At 35.2% G+C, this 26,099-nt stretch overlaps 1 protein-coding gene across 1 annotated transcript in view; it reads right to left on the bottom strand.

The window, feature by feature from the left end:
- The window catches only part of itpr1b (inositol 1,4,5-trisphosphate receptor, type 1b), an 87,792-nt gene extending 63,048 nt beyond the window's left edge, over window positions 1–24,744 (bottom strand). The window contains exons 1-13 of the mRNA XM_043252539.1: window positions 24,701–24,744; window positions 24,173–24,286; window positions 20,769–20,839; window positions 9,032–9,147; window positions 8,298–8,384; window positions 7,872–8,030; window positions 5,683–5,781; window positions 5,314–5,397; window positions 5,069–5,215; window positions 3,720–3,815; window positions 2,793–2,837; window positions 2,654–2,683; window positions 1,153–1,307 (exon numbers count right to left, since the gene is read on the bottom strand). Coding sequence (XP_043108474.1) covers window positions 1,153–1,307; window positions 2,654–2,683; window positions 2,793–2,837; window positions 3,720–3,815; window positions 5,069–5,215; window positions 5,314–5,397; window positions 5,683–5,781; window positions 7,872–8,030; window positions 8,298–8,384; window positions 9,032–9,147; window positions 20,769–20,839; window positions 24,173–24,286; window positions 24,701–24,744 — 1,247 coding nt within the window. The remainder of the gene's footprint in view (window positions 1–1,152; window positions 1,308–2,653; window positions 2,684–2,792; window positions 2,838–3,719; window positions 3,816–5,068; window positions 5,216–5,313; window positions 5,398–5,682; window positions 5,782–7,871; window positions 8,031–8,297; window positions 8,385–9,031; window positions 9,148–20,768; window positions 20,840–24,172; window positions 24,287–24,700) is intronic.
- Window positions 24,745–26,099: the final 1,355 nt, after the last annotated feature.

Raw genomic sequence — 26,099 nt, 5'->3', positions numbered from 1 at the left:
AAGGGAATCTGGGGGTGGACGGTTACGCAACATCTGGCTTCTGTTTTAACAACATGTTTCGACAACATGGAAAGATATCACGCTGGCAAAGTGCGCGGTCACCCTGATTTCCTGCCTCCACACCCTGCCGGGACTTTCCTGACTATTTTCAGCTAGAAAAGTAAGAGTTTTGCAGGTATCACAAAGCGACACGTGCGTGCTCTGTCCTGGAAGCGTTGGGGGGTTTTTTGGAGTCTGACGGGTGTGTGAGCATCATGTGTGCGGTTTTCCAAATCTCTCTCGTGTTGTCAGTCATGATTCACTGAGACAACAGACCATAGTTAAAAACAAACAAAACGAGTCGCCAGACCTCGGGAGACGCAAGACATCATGAGATGCAGGCGACTTCCAGAAATACCAGGAAAATGCGTGAGTGCAAGACATCTTCCCTGTGACTTATATCCATAGCCGAATGAATCGGTTACGGTTTTCTCTTTAGGTTCATTAAGGGCCTTTACTACTAAATATCCTGCAGGCCTTTTCCTCAAGCTAATTTTAATTCATCCGTTTGTTGCTTATCTATAAACCTTACATAAAGTATGGTTAACAAATTAAACTTTAAATCATGCTTTTTGTTTACATGATGTAACATATATGATTTTATATATGCAATCATCATACATATATACACATATATATACACATATATATACACACATATATATATATATATATATATATATATATATATATATATATATATATATATATACACACATACACACACATACATATATATATATATATATATATATATATATATATATATATATATATATATATATATATACACACACACATATACATATATATATATATATATATATATATATATATATATATATATATATATATATATATATATATATATATATATATATATATATATATATATATATATATATATATATATATATATATATATATATATATATATATATATATATATATATATATGTGTGTGTGTGTGTGTGTGTGTGTAATATACAATCATGTGTATTTATACATAGACACAATAAATATAGGTAGTACACACTTTTGAACCTGTACTGTTTTTAAAGATGTTATACGTCAAGTGATGTTATTATAATCTACTTCTGGTCCAGTGTGTACCTGGGGACGAGGGAGTCTCCTCCTCTGAGGGTGGTGGGATCCAGCTCAAAAATGGAGGAGATGTCATTGCCATCAGGGACAGACACGAGGGTGTACATGACCTTCTCGTTGGGCGTTCGCAGACGAGCCCGCAGAGCTTCATGTTCTGAGTCCAGCTAAAGGAGAGACAGACCTCGTAACCATCGACACACAACACAGTTAATTGATTATGTGACTATGTGGAAAAAAAAAACAAAAAAAAACTTTGATTTGTGACATGTTGACAACTCTGAATGAAATTTTACAAAGCATTCGATGAGCACGACAAAGAAGAATCTCTAGATCGGTGTCGCAGTACGGTGTGTGTGGGCTCTAATCAAACATGTTTAGCCGTTTTTAGTTAACAAGTTTACCGCTTCTTGGTTCATTTCAGGAAAACTCAGGGGAAATTTTCACTTATATTTTAGAAACCTGACCTAAGGGTCTGTTTGCAACAAACATGATTTGGGTGCAAAGCTTAGTACATGCACACTAGCAACAGGAGGAACTGCCGCTGTAAACATGTGACGGTGTTATACCGCCACCTACAGGCAGAGAGCTGATTTACTCGCAGCTAGAGTGACCCCTTGTGCTTGATTTTTTATTAAATAGACATTTACTTAGTACCTTAAAGAGTGGATATTTCTTTAAATATTCTGGCCTACAATTCAAATTAGATTCAATAGCATTGATGACATAAAATGATTTACTAAAAAAAAATGTATTTGACATTTTAAAAATAAAAAAGGGATTAAAGTGAAGGTTGTGTTTTTATTAAACACTTGCATTGCTTTCGATTTGTATTTGTATTTGAACTGCAAAGCTTTCAAAAAACTCTCTCTTTTCTAAAGCAAACTAATTTGTAGGCTTATTCATCAATGCCATCTTTGTGTATTTTTCTGTATGCAGTCTCCTACCTGTATCCATGCATGTATGATGCAAAACTGACATGAATGGTAGAGATTTTACATTTCTTGTCTCATAGCTACACTTTCAAAAAAAATTATTTTAACGTTTTATCCAATGTGATTCCCCCGTTACTTTTATTATAAACAGTTTTGTTATAAGCTAAAACTAAAAGCTACAACCAAAGCTGAAAATAAACACAAACAATATATTGTACAAAATTAAAATGAATACAGAATTATTTTATTTTTTTTTTTAATTATATGATAGAAGAACTTTTTAAAAACATTACTAAAAACTAAAAGTCAATAAAAAAAAAGCAGAAAACATCTTATTTGAAATATTAATATAGTATGTAGCTGATACTAAAAGAACACTGTAACTAAATTTTATCCACAAACGCTGATGATGTATCACAATGTGTACAAAACCACATTTCTACTATAACAAGCAATAACATCAAACTAAGCTGCAAAAACCACCAACACATGTATGGAACGCTTAGAAATATGCAAAGATATGGGGACCATGGAGATGAAGATACATAAGCTTTGTATGAAAGCGGGTCTGACAGTACCTGGAAGTTAAAGGGTGAAAAATCTGCCACCTGAAACCAAAAAAATAAATAAATCAGCCAGCACACATACTGTATATAGATATCTACACAGTACAGTACACAAGAATGACAGCTATTTAACATAAATGAAACCACTTACAGATGAACGAGATTCCTGTGACTCTTCCTCATAGTCAGGATTAACCTGTGAACAAATAAATCACAAAAAATATACTCAAAAACAGATCATTCTATTTGACAGGCAGCTGATTAGAAAATAAATTGATTAAATTATTAGGCACAACCCAATGAAACCAAAATAAATTAAGATAGGGTAGTAATCTTTGAACATGTTTTACTTGGTTAGAGAGATATCTTTCGAGATTTTACATAAACTCATGATATTCTCTCATTCAAAGCATATGATTGTGATTTTTGAGTTAACCTTTTTTTTTATAAACCCCTTTAATTTAATATGCATTCCTTGTCCCAACTGTAAAGAGCTGGTGTACCTAATTAAAAAAATAATAACAACAATAATAATAAAGTAAAAAATGTGATAGATAGATAGATAGATAGATAGATAGATAGATAGATAGATAGATAGATAGATAGATAGATAGATAGATAGATACATTTAAGTTTATTTATTATTTATTTTTCTTTTTATTCAATACTCAGCTTAATTCTGAAATCTAAAAAAATCTGAAGTAAAAAGGATGAAAGATAAAAGATATAAGTATATCTGCTGTCTTAGAACTTATATACATATATAATGCCGGGTTATGTCAAAATATTCGTAAACATTTGTAGCTAACCGAGCAAGCCATGCTCAAAGAAAAGCACCACAGATGTGATTAAAGCTGCACTATGTAAGATTCAATCAATTTGGCATCTAACGGAGCAAAAATGAGCTCGAGTCAGGTCTGACAGAAAGAGGGATGTTGCAAATCTTACAGACTGCAGTTTTTTAGCCAGAGAAAATCTAAAGGAAGTTAGTAAGGTTCCCTACCCAGTGGGAGAGGTTAGTGCTGATCTGGGAACAGCTGAGGGAGGATCCCGAGCTAGAAGAACACACCTCACTCACCTCTGCTGCCAGGTAGTGTCCTGTGGCCAAGTGTTTAAACCTGAAAAGACTATTCCAGTAACCAGCGCCACCGCGACACGGGTCATGCTGCACCACCTGAAATATGAGATCGGGAAGAATGTCACAATTAGCATACGAGGTACTTAAAGGGAATGAGTCCTTAAGAGGAGGCACTGCAGGTAAAATCCTGCATCTGTCAAATTCACGTTTAGGGGCTTTTTCGTTTTTTCTGACTAGTGGAAAGAAAACATCCGGTAAGTGTTTGTTTGATGGCACTTGCTCTATTTGTATCAATAGATTTCAATTACAGTACATATTTTTAAAGGCCGTTTTCTCAAAATGAGTTTTTTCCTCCTACACCGAGCCATAAATCTCCCCTTCATTAGTACTTATACACACAAAACATTACATTTTTAAGCCTGTCTATAACCTGAAGGTTATATAGCATATATAGCTGCACTGTCTTAAACCCATACATTTTATCATTTGTAAATGCCTGAAATAAGATCTGTTGTAAACATAAGATTAATATAAATGCTATTATTACTCTAGGACATAAAATATGCCAGTTACACCCCACTCATTATTTTTTTTTAACAACTTTTATGTGTCTTGTAAATTAAAGTTGCCAAGCAGCTAAATGGGACTACAGAGGCTGTCTGGGACATTAAACAGTCCTTCATTATGATCAGAATGACAGATTTTAAGATGAAAGTTTTTAGAAATATGCGAAATACATATAATACATATAATAATGGCCATTATTAAATGACTTATGATCTGTATAATGATTTAGTACATGTCTGCCTTCTTTCAGATGATAATAGAATATTTTAATACAATATTAAAAAAATGTCCTGGCTCTTCCAGCTTTATAATGACAGTGAACGGCTGCTGATATTCAACTGCTTTAAATATGGATAATTTACAAATACATTGATTCACTTCAGAAGGTCTATATTAAGCCCCAGAGCCACATTAGAGCACTTTTTATGATGGTTGGACGCACTTTTATTAAACTTCAAAATCTCAACAGCCATCCGCTGCAATAAGTTTGGAAAAGCCAGGACATTTTTAATATGACTGTATTAATTTGAAAGAAGAAAGACAAACACCTAGGATGGCTTGAGGGTAAGTAAATCAGTAAGTAATTTCCTCCCTTAAAAGTATGAGAAATATATCTCGATCACTGAATTTAAGACCGAAAGATAGCGGAAGCGTATTAGTGCTATGGTGTACTTTACACCTTCGCATCAGCTTTTACTTCTTGCAGCTGTACATGGGTCAAATTCATCAAAGCGGCGTTCGCTTAAAAAAGTTAGTCTTAATGGACAAAACACGCAACTCGCCTCCACTTCCCACAGTGCTTTGCTGCTGGTGGCAGAGGTGGCAGACTGACGGCCGGTGGTTCTCAGGAACACGTATTGCTTCTTCCTGTGTTCATCGCAAGTGAGAAACTTCTCCTGCTCGGCATGAAACAGTCGAACCACGTCGCCCTTAGCAACCAGAAAGAAGGAACAACATCACATTCTGAGGACTGACTAGAATCACCCACAACAACTCCAAAAACCACATTTCACGTGTGTGTGCCTACCCCTTTAAGAATGACTTCCTTGTTGTCACTCCATTTCATAAATAAAACAATCTTCCAGCTAGTGTTGCAGTTCACGGAGTTCACCTGAGGAGAACGGAGAGGACAAAGCGAGGAGGGGCTGTCAGGATAAACCATGTTGGGATTTTTTTGAGCAACGGCAATTATTTAATTGCAGCAAAATGTTCATTTACAGACCTTCACGTTTCTATTTGAGAAGTGCTTTCGGTTGCATGGAAGTTCATTTACAGACAGAGCTGTATTTAGTACTTATTGCATTGTTTATTATACTGTTGTTTACATACGTTGACAGAACATGGTGCAAAACAGGTCAAAAGAAAAGGATGAAAATGGAAGAAAAAGCAGATAAACCTCGTTGCAGCCAGGATTGTCCACCAGCTGATGGCTGCTGGCATGTAGAGGCTGTCCTGCGTTCACGGGATTCAAAACCACTTTATCCCCAATCACAACCTAAAAGAGAAGAAAGGTCAAAATTGGAGCATATTTTGTGCGTCATTGTGTGTCACGTAGACATATTTTACTTCACTGATAAAATTTAGCAGACGTTTAGCCAGGAAAACAAACAAATAAATAGGCAACCAAACGCAAATGAATAGAATAGATTTGAATAAAAATGTAAATTATTTATTTTATTTCTTGGTCATGAACATTATGATACAACCCTCTTTTTGTAGAATAAAAAACAAATAATCAGAAGTAGATTTTAAAAGATAATTTAACACTACAATAAAACCAGGTATTATACAAAATATATAAATACAAGGATAAACTACAATGCACTGTTATTTCTTATTATTATTATTATTATTATTATTATTATTATTATTATTATTATTATTATTATTATTATGTATTAATAATTGATTATGGTCATTTTTATGTTTGTGTATTAATATATATAGTTAATTAAATATATAACACATTAGTATTAAAAAAGTATATTTTTATCAAGACTAAATGCATGTGATTTTCTACCATCCTAACCTAGAAGACACTAAAACTTACATTTAGAACAAAAACATCACATATTTTCACTCTAAACTGACCGTTCAAACAAGCAACCCTAATATATTTCTGCCCATTTAGATCATTTCTAACATAGCTGCTTTTAAACTGTATAGCTAAAGGTAAGCAAATTTAATTCAATCTCTTGTAATGCCTTAGTTTTGTAGTTTATTTATAATCCCGCAAGACCAGGTTCAGTTCCGTTTCAAAGTACTGCCGTGGCTTTCCGTGACGAAGGCTCAGTGACAGCATCCTTCTCCCACAGAGGCCATTTTTAATGGCATTAGCAGGGGAATTCAATGCTGTGAGCTTTGACATCATGTAACGGTCAGTGGAAGCTTATGTAAAAGCACTCTTTACCCCAGAGACCAGCAGCGGATGACACTCCATGGCCCCCCATACAATAACATCTAATGGACCAAAGGGAGACTTTTACGTCTGGTTCTCTTTAGACCGCATCTTTTCCAGATGTAACTACAGCTCAGGCCATTAAGAGCCCCAAGTGCATAGCACTAGAGTACACCTGACATCCAAGTTCGATTTACTTAAGCTCCAAATTCAGCCTTACACCAAGGAATTGCACTCGAGTCTGCTTGAAAACAAACGTAGGGGAATTCATTTTTATAGTTCGACTCACTGCTGCTCACTTCTGCAGAAACTGCCTTTGTCCAGTAACTATCAAAAGATTTACACTACATGCTTCTTATAAATACACTATTTCTATGAACATAAAAGCTGTACATGAAAAAGATATTACAGTTTCCACAAAAAAATATTGCGCAACACAACTGCGTTCAACGCTGATGCGAAGAAGTTTCTTGAGCATCAAATCAGCATATCAGAATCATTTCTGAAGGATCATGTGACACTGATGACTGGAGCGATGATGCTGAAAATTCTGCTTTGTATCACAAGAATAAATTACGTTTTAAAATAGAAACAGCTATTTTAAATTGCAATAATATTACCCTATTTGTATTAACATATTATTATAATATATTTGTGTTTATTTATATATATATATATATATATATATATATATATATATATATATATATATATATATATATATATATATATATATATATATATATATATATATATATATATATATATATATATTTTTTTTTTTTTTTTTTTTTTTCAGAAAAATGTTATGTTTACATATTATATATTTATATAGGATATAATTTCTATGAGTATAATATTGTACATACATAATATTTTCTAAATATATTCTGTATGTGTATTTATATATACCTGATAAATATACTTAGTGCACACACATTTATTATGTAAACAAAAACTTATTTCAGATGCGATTCATTTCAAATATTTACCAACCATAAACTTTTTAATGCTAGATTCAAAATTAAAATCGAAGCAAGAAAACATTAATAAAGCCAAGTGAATAAGGCTTTGCAAAGTAGAGCCCAGAGTTGCCATGGCACTATAATGGTTAATATGGCATGATGGTTGGAAGTAAAGCACAATTTCAAAACAAATCTGTTTAAACCGTGTATGCTTTCACTCACACTGTCACCTATGGAGCGGAGTTTGTAAAAGGGCTGGATGTAAAACCAGGAGCCTTCATTTCCAGCAGAGTCCAGCGTCACACGCATGGCGTTCTTCTCCAGCAAAGCAGGTAGCCGTTTGTTCACGGTAAGGTACTTATTGCTTTTTAAATGCAACAGCTGTGCAATGGAAAACACAAATAACAATTTTTAAAAAAAAAAATATATATATAGTGATTTTAATAGTTATACCCATCAAAACCCCTTTAGCTACAGACAAGGTCACATGGCACAGGCTTATATTATAATAAATTATGAAGAACAATTATAAATGCAAGCTAAATGACAGACACCAAAATAACACTGAACAATGGTTTTCTGTCCTGCCAAGACCTCAACTGCACAGTGAGATCCCTCTGCCTCCCATCTGCCAGCTGGCTGACCTACCTGAATAACATTTCCGTACTGTATAACCGTTCCCAGCAGCTTCCGGTTTTCTGATTCGTTCTGTTTCTTCTCTAGATCGGCAGCGTGCTGAAAAACAGAGATGAAAATGGTTACAAATACAGTATGTATCATTTACATAAAAGACAAGAATTAATTGAACGACTATTTGATGTACGCAATGAACTTGAACCACATATACGCGCATAATTATTTATATATATTACTTATTTAATTCTGAGAACTGCGAGAAAAAAAAATATTCTGAAATACAAATTCAGAACAGCTTGAAAAAGGTCAATATCGCACAATAAAATGTCGTGAATGATTACTCGATTCTTTATCCCATGGCAGAAACGAGCTTTCATAGATGAGGAATAAAGGACATCGGGTTAGATTTTCTGCCCTTCTTTAATCTGTAGCACCGTACTGTAAGCAAATGGCAAAATCCAGAAGGGTTATTCTCAAATTCATGAAGTTAAAACTTCATCAGTAGACTGATTTTAAGTAGGGGGCGTAAACTATTTATAAATCATAAACAGTCCTAGAACCGCCCCGTGATAATTCCTGAATATTTCCTTTCTTTTTCTCTTTTTAAAAAGCACTGCTTAGAGACGCTTAATTAATACACACCACGTTCGGTGGTGCGAGGTTTTTGTCCGTGACAATTTTTTAAAAGCATGTGAAAACTTGGGCCTCGGAGTGCAATGACCTGAAACGTTAGGTGCTGAACTCACATGTAATTTGTTGAGTAGCACGGTGTCTGTGGTGCTGTTTCCACCAGGTTTTGCTGCTTTCCAGAACTGTTTCTGGGCTGAGTACCTGTTCATTGGACACAACTTGAACAGACAGTCTGAAAGGAAAAACAGAAAGTGTACAAAAAAAAACAGCTTAAAAGAAGCTCGCGAATATCCTCGCCTGCCTACAGGAGCCTTTACACTGTGCATACACGAATCAGAGTTGTATTTCTTGTCTACTATTAAATATGTAAACCCACAGTCCTTCATTAACAACAAATCAAAAATGTGCTCATAAATGTACTGTATGTAAAACACTATATTAGTTTGTGCTCTTTCCTTAAAAATTAACCAATGAAAAATAGCTCTATTAATATATATTATCCTCTTTCAGGTGTTTTTTTTCAGAAAACAAAACATGTTGTAAATCCCCTTGGAAACTGCTTCCCTTGTTGGGAATCACTGGATTAACTGACCTTCCAAACACCAAACAAAAAACTGCCTTACATCCATCAGTACTGAATCGCCAAGGCATATTTAGCCATTTTTAGAAAGACTACAAGCAGGTTAATCTCAGAGACATTGTGACCCATTTAATTGTGCTCTTTATTATTTTATGAAATCATGAGAACGGTTCGTTTAGTTTCCAAAAGATGAGCACAAAAGGGTTCGAGTTACAAAACACGTTATTGGACAGATTCACACACAAGTGAAATAGGTGATATATAAAAACTAAATTATAATAATGATAAAATAAATCTAGATTTTTCAACATATCAATACCCGAGCAAAGAACTTATCGTTTCAAGCTGGTCAAAATCCAAAACATTTCAAGCTAAAAATGCTAAGATAAATCTAATTTGTACAATAAAATGTAATTCAGATGAATGCTAAATCAACTAGTAAGCTTTGAACCATGTTTATTCATTAACAAAAAAGCATTCATCTACACATTTTTGGTCATTTTTTACATTTAAACACTTTTCTGTAATTTCACTGAACATGTCACTGTCTGTGCTACAGTCAGCAACGATCTCTCAAATCATTATGTTACTTTAGTTTAACAGCGATAGCATCAGGCCAAAACCATTTAGAAAAACCCTAGAAACCACCCTGAACACACTTTCTCACATTACTCACAGTAGTAACAAAACCTGTTCTTAACCAGCAGGTTATTCTCCTCGAGAACCACTTACACTCTTATCTTATAATAGGACAGGACTGCACCGAGGGCCAGGTACGAGGAAGGAAGGAAGGAAAGAGTAACAGGAAGGGAGGGAAGACACGCAAGAGGACATGATTAAGTGTGATGGGTAAAAATAGCACTATGTCCGCAGAGCGCACTGAGAAATGCGGCCAGCGCTAACGCTAGCGCTCAGGGATTAGCAGCCAGGGAACTAGGGGTGGAGGGGGAAACAGAAGAAGAAGAAGAAGAAGAAACGCTGAAGGAGGGGAGGTGGAAAGTGAGGGGAAAGTGGGACAGAAGATGGAGGCGAGAAGAGGAATGGAAGGATTGATGGAAGAGGAATGTAGGTTGACGGCGCCGAGGGGTAAAGCTAGGTTAGCCTCAGATGAGAGGCATTTAGCGTGCTAGACCACAGAGAGACAGTCACACCGACACAAACACTACAGGCTCTAAAAATAGATACAAACTCAAAGAGGAAATACACTATGTGCTTAGTTTCTAATAAATACAGATGGCTCAATATCAGATGAGCATAGAAAAAAAAAATGGTTGATGTGAAGAGTTTACGCCTGGGCGATAATGACAAATATCACAATATAATTTTCCTTGATAAAACGATATAAAGAGTTTTAAATGACAACTCACACGAACTGCTAACATCAAAGTTCAAAGTCGCTAAAAAGCGCTGTGAGATCCAGTTTGAAGCGCTAAGAGCGGTTCACACAAATGACTTGTTGATTTAAACTGTCTTAAAACTGACATTCAAGCCAACATTCAAGTTTCACTTTAAGTGATTTATTTTATTTTTTTTATCGTTTTATGCATTGCATTCATTAATATCAACTTAAAAAGTAAAAAAAGATGCTTGGTTATTAGTTATTAACTTTTTAATTTCACATTTAAAAACGTGTGTATGACCTGCAATATTGTTTGGAGAAACTATTAGATACATGTATATCTATTAAAGAGACATAAAGGCAAACCATGGCATTACAAATGAAAAAATAATAGTCATATTAGAAAAAAATTTAAGTGATCATTAATGGACCGTAATTATTGCGCAAATTGTATTTAGTACACACACACACACACACACACACAGTAAATATCAGCAACATAATTGCAATCAACTAAAGAGAAGAAACGCTGTGTGTAATAAAACAGTCAGGAGATTTTTCAGTCTACACGTCGCCATCATTTGTCATGGATTTACTATAGTAACACTATATAACTATAATTATATTTGTGATTAAGCTATAGCATGTGTGCATTTATACTAAATGTTTTCAGACTAACATTCATTTTTTTATTACAAATAGGCTACTGTTATGGTATTGAGGTGCTAAGCGTGTGGTTGTAAGTGTGTTTATCATGACTTAAATGTTTGCTACTATAGGAGACCAATACATAATAAATAAATAAATACAAAATAATAATAATTTTACATGACATTGTAATAATTATTGATATGGACTGATATTTTTGGTTGTTGCCATATTGCCCAGCACTACCAAAAAGATTTGTACAGATTTGAAGTAAATATGTTGGTAGGTAACCAAGGATAACTAAATATAACCTTCTTCTTTAAGTTGTGATAAAATATAGCATTTAATTTGTCCATAATCGGGTAAGATTTAGCAAAATAGCCGCCTGATAAACTTTCAAATTTCACATCACATTGGAAAATCATTTCTTTTCAATAAAAATGAAGGACTTAATTCAAAAGTTAAGAAAATAAAAGTGCTGGGTAGGGTTAGGGTAGGTGTAAGGAGGGCTTTATTGTCCCATGGCATCTATTTAATCATTTGAACTTTAAAAAAAAAAACAAAAACAAAAAAAAAAATTTACACTTAAGTTGCATTAGGTTTTATAATGCACTTCAATACTGAGGTGCAGATAAGTACCACTTGCAATAAGTAGTATAAACAGTAGAAAATGCTATTCGCATTTAAATAATTCTGCTATTTTCAATTACTGTTATTAGCATCTATGCTAAGAAAATATGCTATTTTCACTAAGTGCAAATAGCCACAGAGAGAGAGAGAGAGAGAGAGAGAGAGAGAGAGAGAGAGAGAGAGATGAGAGAGAGAGAGAGAGACAGAGAGAGAGAGAGAGAGAGAGAGAGAGAGAGAGAGAGAGAGAGAGAGAGAGAGAGAGAGAGAGAGAGAGAGAGAGAGAGAGAGAGAGAGAGAGAGACAGAGAGAGAGAGAGAGAGAGAGAGAGAGAGAGAGAGAGAGAGAGAGAGAGAGAGAGAGAGAGAGAGAGAGAGAGAGAGAGAGAGAGAGAGAGAGAGAAGGTATGAGCAGTGTGTATATATCATATATATTATTACATTAGCATTCTTTCTTTTGATTTGCTGGCATGGAGGTTGGGGGAAAACCTACATCACTAAATTTACCACGGGTTTTACACTAGTAACACTAATGGTATTGTGAGCACATTGAATGAACTCAAAACAGTCTTTAATGGTACATTCACTGGAACACACTTGACACCCGACGCAGGACACTAGAAACACAGGGTTTAAGTAGGGCAAACAACGAGGACGTAACTACATAATTAACAGACACACACCTGAACCTCAACGGAAAAACACTAATGACAAAACAAGAACGAGCAAACCAAATATGGGCATACACGTGGGGAGCAAAACACAACTGATACCGACATCTTGTGTTCTGTAAATAATTGAGCGTCATCTGAAGATGAGTTATTAATGACAGAACTTTCCTTTTTGGGTGAACTTTCCCTTAAGGTCAGTTCAAACTATGAACGCCAACTACAAAAGTTTTAATAACTGTTCTAAAAAGAACAAAAAACTGTTCTAAAAAGAACAGCGACGTCCACATCACAACTATCTTCAGAATCACACGATAAAGATAAAAACTTTCACAGCCAATCAGAATGAATCTGACTTGAGCATTTAAAAGGGAAGACCGCATTAACATCAGTGCACACTTATAATATAGTGTGTACATATGGGTGCTAACAGTTATTTTTATAGTGCCATTCACATACATATACATATATACACACACACACACTAGCCGTTTTTCACACAAGACACTTAGCTTTTGTAGAAAATATATCTGTAGTTGTTTGCACAAATCACAGATTTAGTCCACTGACCATCCATTTGAACTGAATTTTTTACTTTAACAGCATCATGTGCATTTGTTTGCCAAACTTATAATACCCAAGTGATCAGTTTCTCTGGACCACTGCTAACATTCACAGGATAAAATCAGAATGGCTGTTTCTTGACGGTATGCTGCTCCTCACAGGACCCTGGGACTGTGTTTGTGGCTGTGACCCAGGATCAGAAAGGAAGGGCAAACCTTTGAATGACACTGTAAGGCTCTCTGGAAACCAGGCCTTTTAAACAGCTTAAGCAGGCTATTAATACCAGGAGGGATCTAAAGATTTAGTGGTAGCAAGGAGAAGTACAATGAGCCAAGCTCTGCCACTACTGTTCTGTTACAGCTACCTGAAGAAAGCAGGAGAGAAGGAATAATACAAAAAAAACCTTCATTGTATTATTTCAGAAAAACCTCAAGTGCTTCCCCTATTATTACCTTGCTCATAATAGCATCATAATGAAAATTCATCATTCAAAAATAATAATATATAAACATGTTTAAATATATAAACACATTTGTACAACTATTATTATTATTATTATTTATTATTATTATTATTTGTTGTTGTTGTTGTTGTTTACTATTATTATTATTATTATTATTATTATGTACATATATTTTCTAGAAGAACAATATGGATTTTTTTATTTTATTAAAAACAATTATAGAAAATAAACAGCATGCAAATATTTTGTACAAAAATAAGTGTTATTTTGCACATTTTATACATTTACAAAAATGCAAAAATGTTTAATAATAAATACTTTTAAATTGTTTCATATATAAATATTTTGTAAAATACTTTTTATTTTTGTACAATTTACACTATAAACAGGCTTAAATATTATTAATAATAATACTAATTGTAAACAAGCATCGTTATTGACATCTAGGACTTTGTTTATAGTCTTAGCTTTACATCTTTTTTTTGGTAAGCACAGCTCGTCCTGTGTGGAAAAAACCTGCGGTAGACCCCAGCCCTGATGTGTCTGTCCACCTACACAGCAGTGCCTCATCAATCAACCAGGAAGTACATCAGCATATGTCTGTTCAGTGCCGTGTAGCAGCAGTGATGAGACACCTGTCCTTTGAATGAAAAAAACACAAGCTTTACATTTAACCCTAAAAAGGCATTCACCTCAAAATACTTTTACGCAGCATCCACTTTTGAGACTGGAGAGTTTTTGGAGCGAGGAGCAAGTGAGCTTTTCCCTGACCATGCCTGAAACTCCGTCATCACAACACAAGACATCTATTGTTCCAGCCTTGTATCCATTTCAAGAGCCGAAATTCAGACATTCAATAACAAAAAAAGATCCAGGCAGGCATATAAACATGACACACGGTGCCTTGAAGCCTATGGAAACCTATGGAGTTTTCAAAAAAATAAATAAATACACTACACTGGCTTAAAATTCGTACATACAAAAGCCATTTTTAACCACATTATATGACTATACATCATTCTAATAATCAATTTTTATAAATCACATGAACCTATGATGTAGTGTTTGTTAACACTACACTACTCCATAAGCTACACTGTGAAAAGAGCTGAGCTACGGTCACACTACTGGAAAGAAGGAAACACTGTGAACAGCGTCTGTGAACCCTCAACCACCAGCTACACTTTCAGTTCACTTCAGCTGAACAAAAAAAAAAAAAAAAAGCCCATTACTGTAACACCCGCAGATATTTACGGTAAGACTGTGCATAACCGACTGCGTTCACTGCAGCTAGCGTTCTCCAGTTAAATGAGCACTTTTCATAACGTTTGCATATGGTATCAGCAATAATGCGAAAGCCATCTGCTGCGTCCACAGCTAACGTGACACAAGAACACTGCTCATGATCAGAGCAAACATGACCTTGCTATATCACGAGCTCATCAAGGCACTTAGCATTTGCTTAGATGCATGCAATTATTTCCATCGACGGCGCTGCAGAATGTTTCGCCTCTGCAGCCCCTGAACGTGCTTGGCTCAAGTCCTGAGGCGGAGTGTTAAGTGCTGGATTGTGAGATCACTGAAGCAACTTTCACCGACGTCTTCACACATTTCTGCTTCGGTCTCTTCCCAGTTTGACAACGAATACAATTTTTCTAATCGGACCCAACTTGCTTTCGTCGCCGAAATGAACTTTGGACCAGTAATCCTCCTAGATTTTTGATTCTTTCTGCCGATGAGAGGTTCACTTTCAGTCCAAATTCTTAAAAGCATAGACATGCAATAACAGATCCTTACATTGTTCAGCAACTGAGGATAAATTCCAGCTGAACTGACTGGCCACTGAGAATCGCATCATCTTGCATTTGTCTTTCTTGGACAACCAGTCTTTTTGTGGTACTTGAATCGGTGACGTTGTAAAGCAATATTTAAGAAATCACAGATTTGGAACAACCTGCTCTTGCTGTGGCTGCCATTGGCCTATACGCATAAAAATGACAAAATCTGGGAATTGGTGACAGAGCTTTTAGGTTTAGGTGAAATAGCCCTTTGATAAATTCTGCCTGTCATTTGCTGAGCTCTAGGCTAGAAATGTTCTTCAATCTTACATTTCGCAGCTTACGAAACGACCTTCATAAAAACACAAGCATATGTGAGGGTTTAGGCATTTCATTTCGGCAGACTGAAGTTGTTTCGGTGTGTCAAGTAGCTGAAGAGAGACGTCTGGCTGATAGATGACAAAGGCCTGAAACGTTAGCTGGGTGGAGTGCTGCTAAAGGAGAAGGCCCTCTTTTTGTGTATGAAGAAGTATTAATGGTCAGCCGTCACAGTCATCAGTGAATGACAGTGTAAGGAAACTTACTCATTGGCAAAAATGTACTAATATATTTACAAATTGCACAAATATGAGAAGCAGACTAAAAAGTGTTTTATAATGATGTGTCATAAAATGTAAAACTATAAGAGAGACGTCTGGCTGATAGATGACAAAGGCCTGAAACGTTAGCTGGGTGGAGTGCTGCTAAAGGAGAAGGCCTCTTTTGTGTATGAAGAAGTATTAATGGTCAGCCGTCACAGTCATCAGTGAATGACAGTGTAAGAAACTGGGTAAGGAAATACTCATTGTGGTAACCCAAAAATGTACTAATAATATTTACAAATTGCACAAATATGAGAAGCGAGGACTAAAAAGTATTTTATAATGATCATCATAAAATGTAAAACCAAATATCATATATATATATATATATATATATATATATATATATATATATATATATATATATATATATATATATATATATATATATATATATATATATATAATAAAAATAAAAAAACAAAAAGCTACTGAAATTGTCTGGAATCAGTCAGACTTACTGAATGGAAACATCTGTTTCTGTCCTGAGCTGTTTATTCACTCTTACATTTAGTCATAGACACCAAATCACAATTGGGTTGTTTATATGCCACAAATCCTTTTCTTAGAACCATAGAGAGAACATAGGCTATATTTCTATATTCTATATTTCTGGCAATTTATCTTCACCGGTCACATTCTTTGTCATCTACTATTACTCTGTTAAAAATAAATAACTAAAAATATGAAAACATTTTTTTAATAAACCTTAAAAAGGAGGTAAAAAAATTAATTAATTAACCTTACAGTACTACATTCTTAGATTATACACTTGCACTGGTCAATTTATTCTAACCTAGATTTTTTGTTTTAATCATTATTTCTATAAAGTTAAAAAAATGTTTTGCTATTTGCTAGTCAATCTTTAATCATGAAACCTACTGACTAGCAAATATTCAGTTTTAGCGTATAGCAAGGTGTAGTTTTGTGCACAGTAAAAAAATATTTGCCAATAAAGTTACAATAAATCTTTTTATATAATGTAAAGTTCCATACAAAATGTGGATATCTTATTGATCAAAACAAAGCTAAACTAAATAAAAACAATACATTTGTGTTTATTAAAGAGTAATATTTCTGGAGTATTCAAAATAAATAGAACATTTTGATCTTTTACACTCTCAAAACTAAAAGTGCTGGAAAGTTTCTTGACACACAGAAAAAACCATTTTTGGTTCCACAATGAACCATTCAATCAAATGTCCTTTAAAAGAACTTTCTCTTTCATACCTTTTTATTATCATCTGAAGAGCCTTTTTTTACCTTTTTTAACTTTTGTGCAACAGAATGTTTCTTCAAATGTTAAAGCTTCTTTTTAGAACCATTTAAACAAAAAGGTTATACGTAAAGCACCTTTTTTTAAGAGTATAGCATTAACCAAAATTAAAAGCTACGTATTTGACTCTTCCATGACGTTTTTGAGGCTATATTACACAGGCAGTCAACTCCATCTGGGTTTAACGAAGCTGACAAAAATATACATACAGGCACACATGGATATGCTAAAATAAACAATGAACCCCAGAACAAGCGGCAAAACACACGCACAGCTGACAGAGACCTATCTATCCATCTTTTCCCCATGAACAACCTGAGTGTCAGAGCGACTGATCCGTAGAGGTTTCTCTACGTTAAAATAACACTAAGCCTTCAGCAAAAACATTTGGTTATGTGCCATAGTTAATGAATAGGCAAAAACAAGACAAAACCAAAAGCACCAGGTATATAAATAACCGTATCATACTTTGACACAAGGTGCGCTAGCGGCTCTGAAGGACGTAGATTCAGTGACCTTCAATTAGGTAAATACATCTGTTCCAGGTAATCAGATCATTTCACATGTTTAATGAATTCATAAAAGATCATTCTGGAGGTCTGGAGCCCCTGCTGTTTTATGAGTGTGTGTGACAGACACAGAGGGAAAACCAGACCTGCTATAGTCCGTTCAGGGTCATTTAATTATGTTTTTAAGAAATAATTAACTGAGCAAGGACTAAAATGATCAAAAGTGACAGTAAAGACTTTTTAAAAGAACACTTTTTTTTTTTTTTTTTTTTTTTGGAAACGGGCTCATTCTCCAACTTTTAATATTAATTAATACGTTAAGTTTTAGCGTGTTTGAATCCATTCAGCCGATCTACGGCTCCGGCGACAGCACTTTTGGCATAGCTTAGCATAGATCATTGAATCCAATTAGACCAGTGGCATGGCATTCAGGTGGCTCTCCTGTAGTTTTACCAAGTGTACAAATGAAAGTAAAAAGTTGAGGTTTTCTAGGCTGATATCACTAGGAACTATGATCTCATTCCAGGATAATAATCAAGGAAGTGTGCAATCGAGAGCCAAGTTTTAAATCGAAACTCTTTGGCTTCTGGTATAATCAGATTCAGTGAGTTTAATAGATTCCAAAACAGTAAAACTCAACTTATTATCTCTGGGGGAGTTGGAGAATAAGCCTATTTCCACAAAAGTGGAGTGTTCCTTTAAATTGCCGGGATTTGGGGGTGGAAATGACACAGAAGTGCAGCAAAATACCTCAAGAGAGATATTCGGAAAGCTTCAGTTCTCAGAGGAGAAGGACATCATGGCCTCAGAAGCTTCATGCTGTAGCAAGACAGACTTGGACAGAAAGAGCCACTAACCTGAAGCCAAACGCCAGTTTTATTGCAATTATGAGGAATATAAACAGCCCTCAAAAATGCAAGGATTGCAAAGGAAAAAAAAAAGGTTCTACATACAGTATGTGCCTTCAAGCACCTCAATTGGACTTAAATGGTAATACAACAGTGTAGAGCGTGTTAAAACATCAACAACGTCACAAAAAGAATCCCTCAGGGTGGGCAAAGACTGCGGATATTAACAAGAAATAAGCAGCAGTGTCACAGCCTCACAGGCGAAACCTCAAACAGCTGGCAATGACAGTTCAGTTACCAGCTGACACACGTTTCACATCCTATTTGCATGCTTGCGTTTTAGCTAATTCAATTCTAGAATCAATCACTGGCCGTGGATATGGTCTTTCTTTGTTAAGTCCACCATATTTCAGAAACTGCAGACTTCAGGAAAAGCATTTCTGACACTAGGACGGGTATGATTATGCAATGGTTTTGACAAAGGAAACAAGATATAGTTCTATGGTTTTCCCTTTAGCAGCAGCTGTAGCCAAGGACGAGGCCGAGAGGTATATTATGAGACATTCGCTGTAATTAAATCTAATTGTTACAACTGCTGTAACACGATACATTAAAAGCACATACACAATGCAGGATTTGCATTAATAAAATTAATAAAAAATAAAGAAAACTCTTTATTCATACTTCCGTCGCATTTTTAATGACGGCGATTCCCTTCTATTTATTTCTCTGCATTCGGATCAAGCTGCATTCGCACGTTGTTGGTCACACGATAACAAGACGGTATACGTTCACCGATCAGTCATAAATCTCAATCGTTTTTCTCCTGTTCCTCATTGGCTGCGTTCTGCTTTTTAACAAAAAGCATCGAAGATAGCCAAATACCAGCCGATGCTGCCTGTAACATAGCCCGTAATTACCTTAAAGCGTGTGTCCAAAGGCCTATTTATCATAAATGCATACTCAACATTTTTATGACAGGATCTCACAACAGAAGCAGGCCCATAACCTGGACTTCAGAAATCGGTAATCAGCTCTAAAACTCTGATCTGAGCATCTGTAGCCTTCGCATCTTGACTGAGACCTTGGGCACAGGTGGGAAGAATGCACTAAATGTACACACCGACTGGTAAAAGAGCGAGACAGCATGTCATGCTACAATGTGACAGCACGTCACAAGAGGGATATACGAGCAGAAGCGGCCCAGAGGTTTCTCCCAGCATGCCTAGGGAGAGGACAAGGTTAATTATCATCTGACACGTTTCGGTCTGCTTTCCAGTACACAAAGATTAAAGTCACAGCTCGGCTCGGTCTCGTTCATGAAGAGCTCCATCACTATACATTTTATTTCCAGCTCCATCAACCACACCTGAACCAGCTAATCAAGGTCTTCAAGTTCACAAAAAAAAAAAATTTAAAAATTGACAAACAGGTGTGTTAACTTCATGAGCTTTCTCTCAACAGGTAAACGCGTCGCATAGTGTAGTGCAATATTTTTGTTGCACTAAAAAAAATTGGGTGACATCTTTCATCGAAGTGAAAACACAAATACACAACAGTGCCTTAACACAGCACCGTTTAAAAGTGTTACACAAACAATGCATGCTCCCACGCCGTCTTGGTTACAAAGAAAAAAACACAACCCAAAGTTGCCTGTGGCGACATTTTTGCAAAACAATAATGTGTTGCAGTAAAAGTGCATTCAGATTGGTGCTGAAAGGTCAATGCATTTGACAACACCGTAGCACCTACACTAAACCCGACCTATAGTCAAATAACAGAACAATAATAAAAACGCTGATCAATTAGATGTTACAACATATTCCTTTAAATAAAAGCTTAGTATTTCTTTAACAGAAATATCGAAATCATTTCCGTATAACACCTCCGAGGAGACGTAAATGTGGCCTTACCTCGAAATTTCTTCGGAGGGTTGTTTAGGTCCCCAGATTCCGGTTGCACCACGCAGCGGTCGTCCACCAGACTGCAGAGATGAGAGACATGAGTCAGAGAACTTCTCTGGAGGCAGCATATTGAGCATTTCTATTTTTATACAGCTATTTTTCGCTTTTTCTGCACCGATTGTGGGGAAAATAAACTTCAGAGTTCAAAGTACTACAGTGCTATTCGCAGCTTACAGCATGATAAAAAAAAACTTTTTTTTTTAAAGAAATACACCAAAATGACATTTCTGTAGAGGCCATCTACTGAACTAATTCAATTTTAAACCCTACGCACGTTTAAAATTTCAATCCTTTCTTAATATTTAAAAAATTAAATGGTAAAATACATACACAATTGAACTAAATATATAAAATAATGAATAAAACGTAACACTAAAAAATCTAATTAAATTTAGCAATCCTTGAATTAAGATTTTCTTACATCTGAAGTATTACAGCATTAGGCCTTTGTGCTTCCTGAAAGGTTTATCTGCTTGACTGTATGAGCAGTGGTTTTATCTGCACTCATTATGAGCAAATGTCAATTCATATATGATCAAACCATTCAGTGATAGTGAAATGACGCCTAAATTTGCCTCTCATTATACTTGCTCTCTATCTCTAAAATCCAGAGTGAGTCAAGGGCAGTCTAACTCTTATTTCACAAAGCACTTAAACACGCTTCTGTTTGGTTATGAAAAACACATTCTATAACCGAAGTGAGTCAGCTATGGCTGAATGAACAAATCCACAGCTGATATAAAAGTTCAAGGTATTTTCTTGCAATCGTTCAATAATGTTCTCTCAAGTTTTGGGTAAAAAAAAAACGAAAATGGGGAGACAGAGTTTTTTGAAAAGCAAAACACAACGGTCTGAATTGGGTTTGAATAGAGAAGGGGACCAACAGAGAATGAACCAGAGATTTTCTGGGCCACATTTGTGAGAGGAGAAAAAAATTGGAAATGTCAAAAAAAAAAAAAAAAAAAAAAATAGCATTAATTTATCAGTAGACATATGGAGTAATAGGGATGGTCTGTGCTAACACCCATCTCAGTATTTTAGCAAGCGTCTGGTCGGCTCCTTTTACTGTATATTATTGGCTGCGTTTTAAAGGAGTAAACATTAAAAGTAAAAATCCAGCCTACTGTGCACTACAGTGGTCACATACTAGCATATTAGCATATTAGAATAAATTACTCCACGTGACACTGGAGTAATGATGCTGAAAATTCGGCTTTGCATCACAGGAATAAAATGCACTTTGAAATATATTAAAATATTTCCTTCTTTTTTTTATTATTTGTTAATATTTGTTTAATATTTTATTATTTTATTAATATTATTGTTACTGCTGTATTCTTAATTAAATGTTTAGAGAGTGCAAGAGACTTCTCTTAAAATAAAAATAAAAAAATGATAAAGATTTGAAATGGCAATGAATGGACGCTACGCAGTATTATCACAGGCGTGTATGAACATCCAACACACACAGATTATCCATGCGTTTACGATTGGCCTACAAATGCTGCCTACGTAGGCAGCTCACCAAGGTTTTAAAGCACAGTTATACAAATGAACCAGTGACAAGACTGTACGTAATTTGCATCCAGTTTTCATCTAGCATAAATGCAACCTGACAAGTGAATTTCCCAATCTCCAGTGGATAACGTACAGGTGGCTTTGGTCTGTAGTCCATTTGCACCAGGACTGCCAGTTCTCATCACACCGACGTTGTGTCCTTTCTGCTTCCCCGTGCCCAGCTGTAGGCCAGGTGGCTCATTATCCCATCCGTGCTAAGGTCGCTCGGTGGCACCGAGACAAGCGCTGTACACTACGTACACCAGCGCAGCTAAATATAGCTGTGGCTCATGAGGATGTGCACACGGTAGCAGGGCAGAGAAAGTGATTACAATGCATAACAACTGAACAACGGCCTCTTGACAAATAAGATCCGTCAACGTTCTGTTCTTCAAAGCCAATCGCTTGCTTTTATTGCCATGGATGGGTGATGCGGGGTAGCTGTGTGTGTGTGTGTGTGTGTGTGTGTGTGTGTGTGTGTGTGTGTGTGTGTGTGTGTGTGTGTGTGTGTGTGGTCACATCACGCAGGCTGGCAAAGGGGGCTGATTGCCAGGAGGTGGCAGGGTATGATTAAAAGGAAGACGGCACAATCTTATTTCCAGGGGAAGGACGTGAGGAGGGCAACGTTAAGACTTGGCTCAATTTCCTTCAAGTGCAGGATCAGAATACAGAATCGTAAATGTAGGAAACCACACTTACCCCCAACTGTCCATCATTCTAAACAACAATTTGTCCTTTATTAATATTACATACTATTATTTATGTAACTGTTGGTTTGCATACAAGTAATTCAAGTGGGGGAAATATAATGTATAATGCTATTTTATATATATATATATATATATATATATATATATATATATATATATATATATATATATATATATATATATATATATTTTTTTTTTTTTTTTTTTTTTTTTTTATTTGTTTTCTTTTGCTGGTTTTGATTGCTTCTATTGTCTTTATTGCTAAATAACTAAAATGCAAATGTAAAATCAAGTTATTTTAATAAGACTTTTTCGGCCTGCACATTTTTGCTGATAATTTGCACGATCCCGGCCGGGAACAATGATCTTCTAACCCCAATGCTTGTTTTGCACTAACTCTGTGATGCCTGTGTGTGACTTCACACATTACATATTCATGTCGGAAAGGTTATAGGCAGAAGTAGCACTGAACTCCATCTCATTTTTCATGCATCATGTAGCATCATGGTCCTATGTTATTAGTAGACCCAAAAAGATATATATATATATATATATATATATATATATATATATATATATATATATATATATATATATATATATATATATATATATGATGCACAGCTCAAACAAAGCTCAGTTTTTTTGACTGATGCTAACAAAGATGTAAATGCTAACACACTGTAGCAAGTCTATTGGTCACCGTCAGTAAATGATAGTTAATGCATGTATTTAGTTAATTTGGACTAGTAGAAGCTTTTGTAGATCTATCTATCTATCTATCCAACCTTAGAAAACGCTTCCCATATCCCAATCTAAATAATAAATAAAAAAAAAAACGAAGGAAAAAAAACAGGAAAGAGACTTTTGACATGGACTAGAGAAAAAGCATACTCTAGTAACCGGCATTCATCATATCTCACTGAAAAAGCATCAGAAATCCACACTGTAATGCATACTGCACAAAACACTTCTCATTTCTGAGTTTCTTCTTCCTCTCGTGCTCCTGTATTTTCATCAAGTTCCTCTTATGTACAACACCGATGTCCACACACTGGGTGACAACAATGAGGACGGTTATCTTACCCTAAAGTGCTGATAAATCCATTGGTGGATCCCTCCGCATACAGGGAGCAGATGTCCCCGATGTGGAGGAAACTGGACATTTTGTCTGACATTTTGCTCCACTTTGCGGTGTGCCTGCAAAAAAAAAAAAAAAAAGACAGATTAAAATGCGATAAAATCAGCATAACACCTATATGTCCTTTTTTCATCTTATTTAGACATTATATGTAGGTTACCGTCAGACATGGAGATAGCAAGACAATAATAGCGGGAGGACCGTGGGGATGGATTCGAGAAAATGAGAATTTGCCATTTTGAGATGGCCTAGTTTTTGACAGGAATTCAAGGTCCTTCTGCTGTATGGGAGGATAATGAGAAACGCTCTAGAAAATACAGCTGTGCTACATGCTGAAAAGACACTTCCTTATATACACATTTTCTTGATTCCTTGAAATTGTACCTTTCTAAAGGGCCTGCAGCACTTTGGTTCGCCTAGAGTTGCTGTTAAAACGCAATATTGTTTGAGGACAGGTAGATGTGACGTCTGACCTGTTGAGGATCTCGACAAGAAGGGCTGAGGGCCAGCACGACATTTCAGGTCAAATGACAAAAGTCAGATGTCCTATATGACCAGTACTTTCTACCACAACCTTTCGTGCTTCTTGTTTTCTATGCGTTGCTATTGTTCCATTCATTGTATAGCGATACTGTTGATAACTGAATTATAAAATTCTAATATACATAAAAAAGTTTTTGTTTTACTTTAGTACATTATTAAATTCTATTAAAAAATATTAACAGGTGCAATTAAATGTAATTATATATTTATTTATATATATATATATATATATATATATATATATATATATATATATATATATATATATATATATATATATATATATATATATATATATTTATTTTTTTGAGGGCTCTGAAAATATTAGCTATAGACCTATTACAGTATTAATAAACAAATAATGAGCAATATGCATTTAGATAGTTTACTGTGTATTCCTTCACAGCTAACCGAACACTTCTGCTCTATGGTCGACTCAATTCTACAATCGGCTGGAGATGAAGAGCACAGTTCAGTCAATGACAGACGAGTGCAAAGAACATCAATAAGACACAGGCTGCACTCATATATATATATATATATATATATATATATATATATATATATATATATATATATATATATATATATATATATATATATATATATATATATATATATCAGAGCAGTACAAACAAACAGAGCCTTGACAGCGCTGAAATAATATCAGCCTTTATCTCAACTCACAGTTTAAGCGCTATTGAAAAACAAATGGAACTTTGTTATCTTTGCCGGATTATAAAGACTAATTATTATTTAAACAGCAAACACGCTCTACCTGTGACATTTCCACCGATAAACCAAATCATGTTCTCACGCTCGGTTTAAAATTCAAATATCACCCAAGTGAATAATGCAGATGTTTACTTTATTTTATTACACAGCTTCCTGGAAATCCGATTGGTCGTTAAGCGGTCAAAATGACTGTACCACAAGGCAACACTGAAACACGTTTGTACTTTTTGTTCACGATCAGTTCTTCTGCATCTCTAGAAGAAATAAAACAATACTCTGAACAATATTTAACATCCATTCGTTTATTTACCCGATGAGATAAAACAAGCTATAAAAACCCCCGTTGGAGTGTATTTATGTGATAATGACTGCTTGACTGTACATTATCCCTTACTTAGTGACCGAAATAAAGTTGATAGTCTGCAATGACGTCTGTGGAGAAACAATAACAATGCATCACAGGCCCACTGTAAGGATAATTGCCTAAATGAAGAGCAATAATATTTTATTACTGAATATAATGTTTTCCAAACTGACAAGCACCTCAACCACAATCTCACTTGAAGTCAAATACCATATATGCATGGCATACCG

The sequence above is a fragment of the Puntigrus tetrazona genome, chromosome 11, assembly GCF_018831695.1.
Source record: "Puntigrus tetrazona isolate hp1 chromosome 11, ASM1883169v1, whole genome shotgun sequence".
Lineage (NCBI taxonomy): Eukaryota > Metazoa > Chordata > Actinopteri > Cypriniformes > Cyprinidae > Puntigrus > Puntigrus tetrazona.
This window is presented reverse-complemented; position numbering and strand designations above follow the sequence as displayed.